At 36.6% G+C, this 17,303-nt stretch overlaps 1 protein-coding gene across 3 annotated transcripts in view; it reads left to right on the forward strand.

The window, feature by feature from the left end:
- The window catches only part of EZR (ezrin), a 39,382-nt gene that overhangs the window by 19,470 nt on the left and 2,609 nt on the right, over positions 1–17,303 (forward strand). For all 3 annotated transcript variants that reach the window (XM_026675257.2, XM_087969529.1, XM_087969532.1), the window contains exons 4-12: positions 282–377; positions 3,525–3,799; positions 4,747–4,830; positions 5,293–5,439; positions 9,262–9,358; positions 12,403–12,566; positions 12,976–13,106; positions 14,627–14,787; positions 15,753–15,845. In XM_026675257.2, coding sequence (XP_026531042.1) covers positions 282–377; positions 3,525–3,799; positions 4,747–4,830; positions 5,293–5,439; positions 9,262–9,358; positions 12,403–12,566; positions 12,976–13,106; positions 14,627–14,787; positions 15,753–15,845 — 1,248 coding nt within the window. The remainder of the gene's footprint in view (positions 1–281; positions 378–3,524; positions 3,800–4,746; positions 4,831–5,292; positions 5,440–9,261; positions 9,359–12,402; positions 12,567–12,975; positions 13,107–14,626; positions 14,788–15,752; positions 15,846–17,303) is intronic.

The raw sequence follows: 17,303 nt of genomic DNA on the forward strand, positions 1-17,303 counted from the left end.
CATTTTAGTTACTTTAACATTTCAAGTAGAATTCTAAATAATTGTTTTATACTTTAATCTATCAGCATGAATAGTATGTCTTTTCTTCGGTCTTTGAAACCAGTTCTTTTTTTTCTTTTTTTTTTTGTCAGCTGAGTTTAGAAAATTAAGTGTGAATGCAATATTTTTGTCATTTGCTTGACATGGCAAAACTTCAATGGTTTAAAATTACCTGTATGAATTGTCTTAGGAAGTGTTACAGCTTTAAATCCACTGCTTCAACCTTTCCTAATTCCTTTTAGGTGGTGAAGACTATAGGTTTGCGTGAAGTATGGTACTTTGGTCTTCAATATATGGATAATAAAGGTTTCCCAACCTGGCTGAAGCTTGAGAAAAAGGTAATGAAATAAGCTAATTTTGATTGTTAAAGGTCCAAACATAGGTTTGCACTATTTAATTGATAATCAGTTCCATCTAAATCTTTAAATCAAATCACAGTCATCTCAGTGAAAAATAACATATCTATTATTTGCTGTCATCATTGTTCGCTATTACTGTTTTATTTGCGTTTAAATCTTTAAAATAATCCTGCAAAGCAAAGCAAAAGCAGTGCAAAAATTACAATTTATTTATATACAAGCAAGCAGGTAGATGATAATGACAAAAAGTCCAGTTAAGCAGGATTCTGGTAATGGTTATCACTCACCCATCACTTTCTTTCTTCAAGGATTTTCCCCCCCTAAAGTAGCTAGCAGTAGCACTTATACTTACATACCTCTTCATAGTGCTTTACAGCCCTGTCTAAGCAGTTTACAGAGTCCCAACAATATGGGTCCTCGTTTTACTGACTCGGAAGGATGGAGGGCTGAGTCAGCCTTGAGCCGGTCAGAATGAAACTGCTGGCAGTCAGCAGAATTATTCTGCAATATTGCATTTTAACCACTCTACCACCTCGGCTCTGAAATATTGTTGAAATAATGACCAGCAAAAACCAACAAGAAAGGGATATTTGTCAATTCCCTTACTCCTAGCCACTTTCTTTAAGATCCAGTGCTGTTAAAGTAAAGCAATTTGTTGAGAAGTTTAGCCTTGGTTATTGATAAGAAGAGCTAATCACAGCTATGCATTTCATTCGAATAATAAGGGTACGTGCCCTTATAATTTAGAAAGAGGTACAGAAAGAGGTACATAGTTAATTCAATGTGCTAGGACAATAGTAATCTGCAATAGACTTTAGGGCAAGAAGCTATTTATGCCTTGAAGTATACTTAACAGGCACAGCAGAACCATCTAAAGGAGATTTTGAGTACAACTAACATTTGGTGTTGTAACTGTCAGGTTTTTGATACCCTCTTGTATAGCAATTTCATTTTTTTAAATGTATAAATAAAGATTGTTGGCTGTCTGGTGGGGACCAGTGCGTTGGCCAACTGAGTGTACACTCACTGTATATGCATGCATACTGAGAATCTGAACACAGTTTAGTCTCAACATTCCTTTAATCTTCTCATAATATGGACATTGTATTTATTTCAGTTAGCTTGGACTCTTGGTACATAATTTTCTAAATACTTTTCAAGACAAGTCAATCTGCCTAGAGTGGTCTGTTCTTATAGATACAGTGTGGAGACTAGTCAAGACATGGGTAATATAAGACATAATCCATACTGATTTAAAGAATTCTCTCAGAAAATTATTTTTCCACTGACCTATTTGTAATCATTCATAGGAGGTATAAACAGTATTAATATCTGTTAGGAAAAAAAGTGAAAATATAATCTGGTCCCACACTACTTAATAGATTAATTATTATTACCTTTATTGTCAGAGTGCAACATTTGTACAATGAGATTGGCTGAGCCTCCCTTCGTGCACCACCTCCCCAACACAACTCACAGTGAGGACAGAAGTCCCTAACCCAGTCCCAATCTTATTACATTATGTGACCTTGTTGCACAACGTGCCATCTCCGCAAGTCTATAATACTATATTGATATGAAGTTATTTTCCATTCAGAAGTCTGACAGCCCACGGGTAGAAATTGTTCTTCAGCCTGTTGGTGCGGCTGGCTATGCTTCTAAATCTCCTACCCAGTGATAGGAGATTAAAACAGTATGATGGTATTGAAAAAAATATACAAAGTTTATATTAGTCTTTCACAAGTCTTTCCAGTTTGTGCTCAGTTCATGCAAAGTAGAAGTTTCCGTCTCCCTCCCCTTAAATTTATAAAACTATATAGCTTTTGCAGGCAATTCAGTTGAACTGACGATTGAAACAACTGTGTCAATTATCAATGTTAATGTAGTAGATGCCGTTTAAAATGGCTAATCCTATATGCTTAACACATTTTTTTTGTGCATAGTAGGAATGCTGATGCACAAAAAAAAAATTTAAAGGGACTATATAAATCTGTAAACTTGGGTTATGTTGTGATACCAAGATAAAGTAGTTGCAGCAGCCAAGAACTCATAATCTAAATAATGTTTAAATAGTAGAAATAATGTTTAAAATAGTTAACACCATTTTATTTTTCATATTGTAATCCAAATGTGTTATAATGATGGATAACTTTTCCCCAATGGGTCCTTATTAAGCAAATAAACAAAGAACAAACATGCTCTGGTTGACACATGGAGTGAACAAATATTAGGAAATGTCTTCAGCTTTCCTTACCCCAAAGCCAAATATATGAACAGCAGCATTTTTGGTTTTTCAAAAAGACATTTTACTTCTGTTAAGTACTGAAGTGATTTCCTTTTCTTTAGTGCAAAAAGTTTTGTGTGTGTGAGAGAGAGAGAGAGAATGTATGTTCATGCTCACTGAAAGTTGACATCTCCTGATAGTGCAAACATCCTGAAAGATTGTTGTTCCTGTTTCTAGACTTATCAAGTCCTGATGTTTGCTGAGCTATAGGAAAAAAACAACCCAGAAATGTAGAGATTTCCTTGCTCAAACAACCCTTCCCCCCCACGCATGCATGTAGCCATGTTATAATATGACCCCTATTACCAATAAAGGAGAATATTTGTAACTCAGGGTTGAAGTGAGGGGTTCTTGGTGCTCTCTGTGCATGGTTGTTCCCCTGCAGATGTTTCATTACCCAAACTAGGTAACATCATCAGGAGCACTGATAATGTTACCTGGTTTGGATAATGAAAAGTCTGCAAGGAAACAACCGAGTTCAGAGAGCACCAAGGATCCCTCATGGCCTTCCTAATAGTTACTGAGCAACATTATTGATCAAGTCATGGGAAACAGAAAAGCAATTGAAATTGTTGTTTTAACACTGGTATTTTGGGGGCAGAATAGCTTTTTATACTTAAGTAGTGGCTGTTGTTTTTACAGATTTAAAATAAGTTGATTCTTTGGATCTGGAGACAATCAGACAAGTTCAAAATATGTAATAACTTGATAATAAAATGTTATTATTGATTGGAGTCGGGCAGCACCAAAATTGAATAAATAAATATCTTTGTGTTCAACAAGTTAGTATTTCATAATTTACCAATACTTATTGTTGCTCCTCTTGACTTATCTCTATTTAGGTCTCTGCTCAAGAAATCAAGAAAGAGAACCCTCTCCAATTCAAATTTCGGTCCAAATTTTTTCCTGAGGATGTTTCTGTAGAGTTGATCCAGGATATCACGCAGAAACTGTTCTTCTTGCAAGTGAAAGAAGGAATTCTTAGTGACGAGATCTATTGCCCACCTGAAACTGCTGTCCTCCTTGGATCTTATGCTGTGCAATCCAAATTTGGAGATTATAATAAAGAACTGCACAAGGCTGGATATCTCAGTTCTGAACGCCTGGTCCCCCAGCGGTAAGCACTTCTGTTGAAACCCTGAGGCCCAGCTCTCCCCAATTCTATTGAACGAAGTTCCAGATGAGAATGTGGGATATGTAAAAGACACTAGAACAGATTTTGCAACTCTTACAGTTGATAGCCAATGTATTAAGAAGAGAGTGACACAATAAAATAAAAGGCTGAGATTTGTTTTTCAAAAATGTTGATAAAGCTAAAATACCAGTAATAGAAAAGAACTATGGTATGTTGTAATTTTCATGAGACTTAGCACAATTTAAGATTTTAAAAAATGTTTTAGAATATTAGGGATGCTCATTGCTTATGGGGTTCTAGTACTACACATAATAGTTAGCAACCAAACATGGTAGTGAGGCGAATACTTAAGTATTAGCTAATAATTAAGTATTAGGTTTTGAATCAATCGCTATCTCTCTTCCCAAACTACTTCAAAGGATGGTTGTTATAGGGAAAGTTAAAGGAATTATGTGTACCACTTTGAGGTCCTGAAGTAAAATGTGATCTAAACCTAATGAAAGTTGGAATAAAGAAATGGGGAAATATTATCGACATAGAGTGTCAGTTGAATAGGTCTATTATTTCTCAATTCACTTCCGGTTTCAGTTAACAAACTAATAAATTGCTGCTACTTAACACTGCTTTAAGACATCAGTTTGTGTTCATGGAACTCTTGACTACAAAATGAATGGGCCCGGGACCTTTGCAGACATTTGCACATCCTTAAAGAATAACGTTGTGGTAAAGCTAGAGTTTAATCATTAAAAGACTAGTGTTGGAACTTGATCAAGGTTCATCTTTTTTTAAAAAAACTCAGAAAAGTGAATTTTTTAACTTAAAATGTTTTGTGCCATCTTTTCCATATATCCGACTTTGCTAGCACATGACATTTTTGTAAATAAAACAAATTGAACTTTAAATTTCAAGATATATCTTTATATTTTTAGAGTAATGGATCAACATAAGCTATCTAGAGAACAATGGGAAGAAAGAATTCAAGTATGGCATGCTGAACATGGTGGAATGCTTAAGTGAGTTATTTCATTGAATTTTTTATTGACTTTTAAAAATTGATCTTAATTATTTTCAAAATGTCCAGTGTTTAATACTCGTATTCCAATCCACACCTTATATGAAATTATAAGTGCTAGAGAAGATTTTTAAAGCAATACTTTCTTTGAAGTACATTTTGTTCTGCACTCATTATATTAAATTACTATTGATATGAATGAATATATCCAGCATGTATATACTGTGTAGGCAAAGCCAAGATGATTGAGTAGAGTTAGTGAAATAATATTGAACACACAATGGGGAAAAAACATAAAAATTGATAAATGGAGGAAAGGGTTAGTAAAGTGCTGATATTCTATAGGGAAGTGAGATAGTTCTTTTAGATCTTTTCTGTTATATCTAGTAGTCTGAGTATTTTATTTTCCCACATCTCAAAGCTCTGCAACAAGTCTTAACATTTCCCATTTTGTATTAACCAGAGAAAATGCCATGCTGGAATATTTGAAGATCGCTCAGGATCTCGAAATGTATGGAATCAACTATTTTGAAATAAAAAATAAGAAAGGAACAGACCTTTGGTTGGGAGTAGATGCACTTGGGCTCAACATTTATGAAAAGGAAGACAAGTAAGTGGAGATATTTGTAATCCTTTGTAAGACTAAAGAGCTGCTCTTGTGCCAAAGAATTATCTCATCCGTGATGTGTACCTTTATAGCAATCATATTTGCTAAGGTCACCTTGCCTTTCAGAATATATGCTAAATAATATTGTGCCTGGGGTGCATATGACTTCAATGTCACCTGCCTTGCTTTATCTCTTAACTGCACTGTTTTCTCCTTAAATTCATATACAGGCATGTGGTTTCGGAAGGAGAGACAGGGGGCTAAATGGAATAATCATTGCATGGCTTGTTATTATTATTATGTATCATACTTTAATGATAATTCTAGAAAAAAAATCAGAAGCTAAATCCATTTTCAGTTGTCAAGTTTTGGACACCAACCACCTGCAGTATCTAGGGTTGAGTTATGAACCAAAGGATAATGTAGACAATCCATGACCCATTGGCACATTTTGCTTTCCATATATAATATAAGCTTGTGATGATAAGCTTCCCTCATGAATTTCAGAAGAGCTGTGGTGAAACTATTTCCTCCACCACTTCAGCTGACCAATAGAACTTCTGAGTCACTCATTCCTCCCTTACCGGCCACCACTGTTAAAGAGTTTTCAGATTTCAGCCTCAGTTCCAAAGCAATCTGTCAGTCCTTATTTTCAACCAATTGGGAACAGGGGTCAAAGGGAGATGGGGGAGTGAAGATAAAGTCCTCCCATTTTTTCCTTATGCCAAATAACTTAAAGGTTTCTGGAAAGTGTAGTCAAAAGGCATGCTGCTGAATTCGGCCACAACTCTGCCAAATTTTAATTCCTTGGGTGTCATGGGTCCCAGTTTTTGGATGTATTCTGTAAATTAGCCAATTTGAGATATGTTGATTCAAAATTGTTGCCCTATGATGCATTGTGTCACCAGATTGAAGATTACAAAGTATCAACCCGATACGTATGTTATAGTCTTAATAGCCTGTTCTGTATTGTATGTGTATGTATTACACAATTAGGAAAGAGGAGTGCACATTTTGCCTGTGGAAAGCCTCAGATTCAATCCCTGTCATCTTTAGTTAAGGCGAAGGGAATCTCTGTTTCGAGAGCTGTGGTTCATTAAAGTAACCAAGACTGAGCAGAATATATTGACACTACCATGTAGGAAGCCTTGCTTAATCATACAGGATTCTCCCTCAGCTTTCTCCCCAATGGAGAACTGCCATTATGCTCAGTTGAGAGCTTTTTATAATCACTTATTCCATGCTAGGAGCCATTAGTGTGAAATGATTCTTAGCCAACAGGTTGGCTTTTATCTGGAAATTGCTCAGGTAAACTTAAGTTAAATTCTTGGAATACACGATTGACAATTTTCGTTATTTTAAGTCAGTAGCTCTAGGGTTCTTTATTAAGGAAGAGATTTGAAGAAACAGCATAGTGATACTCTAGAAATGAGAGAGAAGAAATTGAAAGATAACAATTGAATGTAAAAAGGAATGGTTCCTTTTCATGTAATACTTGTTCAATACAACAAGGATGTACAAAATTAACTTGAGCTTACTTTTGAAGCATAGTAGATTGTTTATGAATAGTAACTTGTCTTTGTTTCCAAGGCACATTTTAAGCCATATAAACATTCAAACAGGAGAAATTGTCTGCAAACATTGAAAAAAGGCTACATGCTAAGTCTTTCTTGACATTTTTAATCAAAATTATACCAAGATCACTGAAGAAAGGGTTTTTTTCCTAGCAACCTTATCACATCTAGAAAATAAGGAGTGTCACTCTTAAGGATTGCATGAGTGAAACTACTTCTAAATTCTTGAATGACAGGTCTCTTTGTGTAGCCACAGTCATTCAAACTGGTTTTACAAGCTATATAAAGCCTGCAAGAGGAAACATTTGCTTCTAAAGGAAAATCTGGGGAGGGGGGATGTGCACAGAAAATTAAGCATTGGCACATCTAATGATTCATAAGAGAATCTTCATGATATGGAAGTTAACTTGTTATGTCCTCCCTCCTTATTTTTTTAAATACATACTTGAATGCATAGAAATTGCTGGGGGATGGAATATGGTAAGGCACACCTATGGCTAACACTGAGTTTAGCATATAAATAACAGCACTTCTATTCTTCATTATGAAAACTACCTTTGGATTCCAGCACTTAATTACTGCATCAGTATCTTTAAAACAGTAGCCTGTATAAGTTGAGAAGCATTAAAACACAATGCTCCATGTTGAGGTATTACCCGTTAGGAGAATGAGTGCACTCAGGGAAACGTAGTGAGAGTGGTGTTGAATAACACACTACCAGCATTCAGATACACTGAATAGTAAAATGTAGGTTTTACTTCCAGTAAACAGGTAAACAAAGTCCAACAAACAGTCCAAATCATACACGGTTAAAACAGGTAGTATTCAATACAATCAGTCTAGGGATAATCCAAAAACGACGTCCAGTATCATAAACAAAATTCAGTAAATGGAGTTTGCTAACAGTTTGCAAGACTCACAGCAATTCCAGCAGAACGACGATCAGGCAAAAGGCAATAGGGAAATGCAAGAAGAGAACAAACCAGGTTTCTGGCTCCATCTTATGGAGGAACCTCAGCCAATCACAATTACAGCATTCTCTTAAAGATACAACAGTATTAAATAACTATCCTGGTTTATATATTGCCAACCCAACTCTTAGGTGACTATCATTCCTAACCCTCCAGTTATAATATTCTGTGTGAGTTATATACTTGTGTGTTTCTTTGTATGAGGAGGATTATCTTTGCTCAGATTTTAAGTTCTTACGTGAGCCCTGCTCTAACTATAACATGGATCTCTACCAGATAAAATTTACCTACATGTTGTAAAGGAGATTTAAATGGATGAAACTTTTATTTTGTCTCTCTGAGATGGCAGTGTTCCACTTTAAAAACTGTGATGTAAATATGAATAGAGGAATTAGAACTATAATGGTACAAAGAGAGAGAGAGGAGAAAGAGAGATACTTTGAAATATTATTTTTCTCAATCCCTGCAATTTGATGCTAAAGAGAAAGGGATAGGCAGTCATGTAGCTTCTCTACTCAAAAATGCTGTTTATTAGCATGTACACTAACTAAGTCAGGTACAAAATTGCATTTTGTGAAACTAGTATTGTCATGATGTCTTTTTGACCACATTAAACCCAGTAATCTGTCTTTTTTTTTTTTTTTGGCTTGGTATCCTTCCTGTAAAAGCTATGTTCTGATGTTTGTGAAGGTTGAAATAACTTTTGTTAGATGCCAACTGTTCAACTTATTGCAAAAGCTAGAAACAGATCTATTTTACTCCCAGCTCTGCTATAGAGGCCTCATGAAATAGGGGGGTAGCTTCAGCTCACAGTACAGGTAATCCTTGACTTATGTCCATTTGTTAAATGACAGTTGGAAGTTACAATGGCCTTGGAAAATGTGATATACCCATCCTCAAATTGATTACCGTTACAACTCCCACAGCCATGTGGTTGCAATTCAAGCACTTGGCAACCAGCTTGCATTTACCATGATTCAGTGTCTTGGGGTCACATGATCACAATTTCAAACTTCTCAGCCAGTTTGCTTCTGACAAACGAAGTCAATTGGAGAAACCAGGTTTCCTTAATAACTGCATGATTCACTTAATGACTATGTGATTTGCTTATCAATCATAGTAAAATATTATAAAATTAAGTCCCATCACTTGATGATTTGCTTAGTGACCAAAATTCCAGTAGTTGTACTTGTAAACCAAGGACTACCTGTAATTAAGCCAGATTTCTTGGTTTGAATTGTAGATTGTTTCCTTATCTGTATCTGCTTTGTTGTTTCCAGGTTAACCCCTAAAATTGGCTTCCCTTGGAGTGAAATCCGAAACATTTCTTTTAATGATAAGAAGTTTGTTATAAAACCAATTGACAAGAAATCACCAGTGAGTATAACTGATAATTAGAGTTGCTCCTGATGAAAGACAATAGTGGTTATTTATTTATTTTTTAAGGCCCCACCTGTTAATAAATCTTAGAATGAAATTGCATGCCCATTCAGTAGTTGAATTATATTGGAAACTGGTTTCTATAAAATAAATATGGTTAATGGTTAAAATTGCATCAACATAATGAGGAATGCTCCCTTCTCTTCATCACGTCCACATCAATATGTTAGAATGTTTGTTGAATCACTTTATTGTATTTATTGAATATTAATGTTATAGACATCACTTTCTTTCTCTTCTCTTGAGCAAAATTGGAGTCTTAAAAGGATAACTTGTAAAAAAAAAAGAAAGGAATATTTCCTTATTCAGTAACAACCTCTATCATTGCATTGTAAATTTTAATTTTCCAGATAAATTTTGAAATAATCTTTCTGTAAATCTTTTTTAAGAAGTTGGCATATTGAAAAATATGTTTTGTTTTGTTTTGCTTTCTTTTATAATATAAATAGGTCTTACCAGAAACTGCTTCAGTTTCAGAACAACTTCCTCTTTTAAATATTTGAATACTTGAAATTATTCTTTTCATGTAAAGAGAAAATTTAGTCATGTAGCCATTAACCATATTGAAATTTTGTATTCCAAATATTCACTGGATAACCCTGAGTAACTTTATTGTGTTCTTTTTCTTAATGTTAGCCTCATTTTCTCTTTTCACTATTTCATAATTTTCCTTCTGTCTTTGTTCCATCCTGCAAATGTACTTGCTCTCATACTTGGCTATTAAGAACTTAGGGACAGAAATTTTGAATTTGGATGATTTCCATACCGTTACTAACCCATGCACAAAGCACAATGAATATCAAGGACAAGTACAAAAAATGGAAAGAAGGACAGACAACTAAGGCAGAATATCAGCAGATAGCCAGAATCTGCAAAGATGAAGTCAGGAAAGCAAAAGCTCAGAATGAACAAAGACTTGGAACAAAAGTCTGCCAATAAAAAAAGTTTCTTCCAACATATAAATAACAAGAAAAAAATCAAGGAAACAGTCGGCCCACTAAAGAGAGAAGACGGCAAGGAAGTAACAGGCAACAGAGAGAAAGCAGAACTGCTTAACTCATTCTTTGCATTGTTCCTCATGCAAAAAGAAACTAGCTCAACCCACCAAAAACGTAACTGTAAAAGACAGACCAGAAATAAAAGTTAAAATAAGCAAAAAAAAAATAGTAAGAAAACACGTGTCTGATCTTGATGAACACAAATCACCAGGGCCTGATGGATTACATCCCAGAGTTTTAAAGGAGCTGGCAGAGGTCATCTCAGAACCACTGCACCATATCTTTCAAAAATCCTGGCGCACCAGGGAACTACCAGAGGACTGGAAAAGAGCTGATGTGGTTCCCATCTTCAAAAAAGGGGGGGGGAAAACAGACCCATGAAACTATAGACCAATCAGCCTAACATCAATACCTGGGAAGAAAAGATAATAAAAAAAACAGATCTGCCAACATCTAGAAACAAGTAAAGTAATAACTAGCAGTCAGCATGGGTTTGTTAAGAACAGATCATGCCAAACCAATCTTATTTCATTCTTCAACACAGTGACTAAATTAGTAGACCACCAAAATACTGTGGACATAAGATTTCAGCAAGGCATTTAACAAAGTAGACCACAACCTACTTCTTAGTAAGCTAGAAAAAAGTGGAATAGATAGCATCACCACTAGATGGACTCACAACTGGCTGACATACCGTACTCAACGAGTAGTCCTTAATGGGTCTAAGTCTACATGGAGGGAAATAAGCAGTGGGTGCCACAAGGTTCTGTCTTAGGCCCAGTACTCTTCAATATCTTCATTAACGACTTAGATGAGGGAATAGAAGGGGAACTTACTAAATTTGCAGATGATACTAAGCTGGCAGGAATAGCTAACACCCAAGAAGATAGGCTCAAGATCCAGATGGAACTTGACAGACTAGAACACTGGGCCATAAAATGAAATTCAATATAGAGAAAAGTAAAGTCCTACACTTAGGCAAGAAACACCAAAAGTACACATATAGACGGTGAAACCAGGCTCAATAGCAGTAACTGTGAGAGGGATCTTGGAGTCTTAGTGGACAACCAGCTAAATATGAGCCAGCAGTGTGTAGCCGCCGCCAAAAAAGCTAATGCAATCCTAAATTGTATTAACAGATGGATACAGTCAAGATCAAGGGAAGTACTAATACCACACTATAAAGCCTTAGTAAGACCACACCTAGAGTACTGCATCCAGTTTTGGTCACCACATTATAAAAAAGATGTTGAGGCTCTAGAAAATACAGAGAAGAGCAACCAGGATGATTAGGAGACTGGAGCCTAAAACATACAATGAACGGTTGCAGGAACTGGGCTTGGCTAGTCTAGTAAAGAGAAGGACCAGGGGAAACATGATACAGTCTTCCAATATTTGAGGGGCTGCCACAGGGAGGAAGGGGTCAAGCTATTTTCTAAAGCGCTTGTAGGCCAGACAAGGAATAATGGATGGAAACTGAACAAGGAGAGATTTAATCTGGAAATAAGGAGAAACTTTCTGACAGTGAGAACAATCAACCAATGGAACAGCTTGCCCTCGGAAGTTGTGGGAGTGCCATCACTTGAGACTTTCAAGAAGAGATTGGACTGCCATTTGTCAGAAATGGTGTAGGGTCTCCCGCTTGGGCTAGATGAACCATAAGGTCCCTTCCAACTCTGATTATCTGTTATTTATCATAGAAGAGGCTGTTAGAGAAGTATTGTTATAGCAGTTATTAAATTGGTCAGACTCAGAAATTATTAATGTATTTTTAGTGCTGAAATTAGCAATCATAGGCCAGTCATGGGAGAAGATCTAATCCCTATATGATTAAGCAGGTTAATTTGTTACTGCTTGGATTTTCCATTACAAAGAACTAAGGAGCAAGTGAAAGGTTTAACAAACACAAAAACTATAAAGTAGGGCACTGCAAGTCTGAGTGTGCATGTGTATCTTTTTAACCTTTTCATCTCTTCTTGCCAGGACTTTATATTTTATGCTCCTCGCCTAAGAATCAACAAGAGAATCCTGCAGCTGTGCATGGGAAATCATGAGCTGTATATGCGCCGTAGGAAACCTGATACCATTGAGGTCCAGCAAATGAAAGCCCAGGCCCGTGAAGAGAAGCACCAGAAAGAGCTAGAAAGGTCTGTGCAGGAGCATAGGAACTACAACATGGCCTCCTACATTAAGTGTGATCATTCTGCAGTAGATATGTTGATAGCCTTACCATACTGTAGCCTACATGGCAATTATAGGGATACCAGAAATTAACCTAGAGTGAGTATAGATTGGTAAGGGGTTGACTTGCTTGAGATCTTCAGATCCTCTTTACGTCCTTCATGATTCCTTAATAGAAAAGTTTAGGTCACCAATCATGAGTGACTAGAAATGCAATCATTACATAATAAGTACTACTCTTGGTTTAAACAAATGTTCAGATACTTTCGCATTGTTTTGTCCTGGTTATTATGAATTTTTTAAAAAAAAAAAAGTGTGGTAAAATGTTTCCTAGTCTGCTCCAGTTCTAGAACTAATTTAATTTTATATCTGAAGAGAGATGTTGGAAAATGAGAAGAAGAAAAGAGAGACAATTGAGAAGGAAAAAGAGCAGATGATGAAAGAGAAAGAAGAGCTGATGATGAGGCTGCAGGAGTATGAAGTCAAGACACAGAAAGCAGAAAGAGGTACGACTTGCATTTTGTTGCCGAAACCCACATCCATCTTTCTATGTTCCCCACTTGTGATCCAATAAGCAGTGTCTTTAACGAGCAATAGTGATGTAAAATGTCATGGTGTACCATGGATTGAGTTTCCCAATTAATAGAAATACCCAGACAGGTAAACATGTCCTTCTGAGAGGAGAAGAATCTCACCCTAATGTGCTCCCAGAACTTTTTTCTGAGAAAGACTCCCTCAAAGAGAGTTGTGAGCAGGAGGAGCCTGCAATAACATGGAATCATGGTGTGCTGTTACCATCAGGCTCTGATGTTAGGCAGCGCTGCTGCATAGTTCCAAAGTATCAGCCTCCTACGTTAATAGTTTGGTTGACCAAAAAATTAACCATTGGAGTGATGTTTGTGTAGTGTCAAGTGCAACGAAACCAGAAGTAATCATCACTGATTATCTTTAGCAGGTACGTGATTTGGACAGAGTTGGTCTAATAGATATAGATAGAAATAATCACATATGATTATAAAACCCAAATGGATGACATCTGCCTTTAATCTATAACTTGCTCACAACATGGACACGTCCTTGTTGGTTTCTTGGCCACAAAGCAAAGGTGATTTTCCTCTGCTTGCTTCTAAGATGTCCAAAAGGTACTTTTTTCCAAAACCAACTGGACTTTCTAGGTGCTAGAATGTAGGATTTTTTTCTTTGAAAATGTTTTGCTTCTCTCTAAGAAGCTTTTTCAGTTCATGGGAAAAAAAAACACCTTTAGGACAACCATGACCTGAATAATTGAGAGTAGACATTCCTTCTAAGATGTTTTCCAGTCTTCCACCTCAGTCAACAGCCTGAGGACTTCCTGCAAGTCAGCCAGTGCTGTCATCTCTGGTGACTAAAGCTGTAACTATTTATCTTCAAAGAATATCTTGCACATAAACAAGCACCAGCATTCCAAAAGCATAAATGTATGGAAGTCAGAAGTCTCAGTTGCATGTCATACTTAGCCATAAAATGATATGGTGAAAGGAACTTCTCTAAATCTCTGCAAATACTACAGGTAATCCTCGACTTACGACCACAATTGATCCCAAAATTCATGTCACAGATAAAGTTGTTACATGAGTTTTGCCCCATTTTACAACTTTTCCTGCCATACTTGTTAACTGAATAACTACAGTTGTTAAATTAGTAACACGGTTGTTAAGTGAATCTGGTTTCTCCATTGACTTCGCTTGTCAGAAGGTTGCAAAAGCTGACCACATGGCCCCATAACACCGCAACGGTTATAAATGTGAGTCGGTTGTCAAGCATCCGAATATCAATCTGCTGCGATGGTCCTAAGTGTAAAAATTGGTCATAAGTCTTTTTTCAGTGCTGTTGTAAACTTCAGTCATTAAGCAAACTGTTGTAAATCAAGGACTACCTGTACTACCTTCTCCCACAAGAAGCCAGACTGGTGCAATTTCCAAAGAGTGGGTTTTTAAAAAATCAGCATTTAAAATATATGTGACTGTTCCCCCCCTTACCCCTTCAGAGCTCTCAGACCAGATCGAAAAAGCCAGGCAGCTGGAGGAGGAAAGAACAAGAGCCCAGGAGGAAGCAGAGCGTCTGGAGAACGAGCGTTTGATGGCTCTGCAAGCTAAGGAAGAACTGGAAAAGCAGGCTGTTGACCAGATGAAGAGTCAGGAGCAGCTGGTATGGATCGGAGGCATTCCAGAAGGAATTGATACGAATCTTAGCAAAATAGTTGGGCTAAGCTCCTCTCCTCAGTGGTTATATAGCTTTTTAAATCTTGCCTTTGGTTCTCAAAGCCTTCACGGCAACCTACGGTGTGTTTTCAAAGTAATTTTAAAACATGTGGTCAGAGTGCAGTACTGCAGGCTACTTCTGCTGACTGTTGGCTGCCTGCAGTTTGGCAGTTCAAATCCCACCAGGTCAAGGTTGACTCAGCCTTCCATCCTTCTGAGGTGGGTAATATGAAGAGCCAAAATTGTTGGGGGCAATATGCTGACTCTATAAACTTCTGAGGGCTGGAAAGCACTATGAAGCTGTTTATATAAGTCTTAAGTGATTTGCTATTGCTAAAATGGATAGAGTACAGAAAATGGACCACACAAGCCAAGTTTTTCCTGAATCAATGACAAAATAAAATTTAAGGACGCATCTGTTTTTACAGAACAGGGATTTCTACAGTCTAGTGCTGCTATAGAGAAAGTGGTTGAGCTGCATTTGAGCTGGAAATGAATTAAAACCCCTGCAGGGGTCAAAGATTCCTTATAGAAAGAAATTGTCTTTTAATGTTCTAACTTGCAGCCAGAAATAAAGTAGCTATTGTTGATACTGCAGGAATAGACTAATGGGTTTCTTATAGTTGGCACTAGCAAATTTTATTCAGGCGATATTTAATAAAATTTGTGAAAGTTCTCTTAAGGCCAACTTAATAAAGTTGGATGATAGTTATCTATCCTTAGCATAAGTAAAGTTTGCCCACCTATATTTTACATTTTTGTAGCTGCTATTATGTCATTTTCTGACCCAAGAACAGACTCTGAATGTCCGACCCCATCCAAAACCGGAGGCTCTAGGAATAGGGAGCAGTTCTCTTACTGATCCATAGTACTTCTATCTCATGTAATTTCTTTTTTCCCCTCTCAAAAAAGGCTACAGAACTTGCAGAATACACAGCCAGAATTGCTCTTCTGGAAGAGGCAAGGAAGCGTAAAGAGTCTGAGGTTGAAGAATGGCAGCACAGGGTAAGCTAATGTGTTCCACTCTGCTTTACTTTCAGGGTTTTAGCAACTTTAGGTCTTCCTTGGATCTTGATTACAATATAATTCATTGGAAATATACTGTATATCATACAGTCTATTGTCCTATAAAATTTGCTACACTATAAAGAATATAAGATAAGCCACACTGCATCAGAACTGACATTTCATATTTGCTTTCCACAACGACCAACAGGGTGCTTCCAGAAAGCTCATTAAGAGTGTGTGAATTGAGTGTTATAGCACTGGCCTGCTATTTAAGAAAAAATAAGTATTTTTTTATTCAAACTAGGAGTATTTCTATTACCAGAAAGATCCAAATAAAATTCAAAACCTGCTTTGACTTTTCTAACATTCCCTTTGCAAGCTGCATGATCCTTCTATCATTCTTTTTGACAGGGCATAACATGGAATGGAAGTAGTAGTATACATAAAATCCCAATATTTTGCAAATTGTCTGAATTCCATTCTATCATTGCAAGATAATCTGTTTTTCTGAAATTCAAATATGTAACTATTTTGGCCATGAAAATTGGCAAAATTTTCATAAGCAGTTGTCAGGTTTTGATTGACTCTGAGCTTGTTGATCAGAAAGGTCAGCAGTTCAGTGGTTCGAATCCCTAGCACCGCATAACGGAGTTAGCTCCTCTTACTTGTCCCAGCTTCTGCCAGCCTAGCAGTTCAAAAGTATGTAATAATGCAAGTAGAAAATTAGGGACTGCTTTGGTGGGAAGGTAGCAGCGTTCCGTGCACCTTCAGTGTTTAGTCAGGCCGGCCACATGACCATAGAGACGTCTTTGGACAGGGCTGGCTCTTCGGCTTTGTAACGGAGATGAGCACCACCCCCTAGAGCCGGAAACAATTAACACATATGTGTGAGGGAAACCTTTACTTTACTTTAATGTAACATTTAAATTGTTTTTTCTCAGATAGATAATAATAAGACCTCATTCTATCTGCAGCAACATCAGTAAAATTCAAAACATAAATTTATCACTGTTAAGTTAAAACAAAAATGTCTAGACAAGATCTCAAAAATTATTATTTCCTTTCCAGGTTCATTACAAATGGAATTGCAATTGATAATTTTGCAACATTAGTAACCATCATTGACGCACTCTGTATAATAGTTGGCTTAAAATAGCTTTGAAAAGTTTGTGATCAGGCTGTACTGAAACTTCTTCTCCATAAAAGAAAGCAATTAACACTTATTAACTGCTTCTTGTACTAATATCCACTGAAATCCCATTTCCTGTAACAACAATTGCCTTAATGGAATTGTCCCAATAGTCATTCCTGGGGGAAAAAAATTGGCCATATTGGAAAAATGCTGTTCATTAATTTTCTTCTTGGTGTTTTAACAATGGCTTCAATCTTTGTTTTTGTCAGGTTTCTTGTCATTAGAGGTTAGCAGATGTCCTAAGTACTTTACCTCAGTTCAAA

The sequence above is a fragment of the Notechis scutatus genome, chromosome 1 (assembly GCF_049901735.1).
Source record: "Notechis scutatus isolate UNSWTSFEM ecotype Mainland chromosome 1, rNotScu1.2, whole genome shotgun sequence".
Classification (NCBI taxonomy): domain Eukaryota; kingdom Metazoa; phylum Chordata; class Lepidosauria; order Squamata; family Elapidae; genus Notechis; species Notechis scutatus.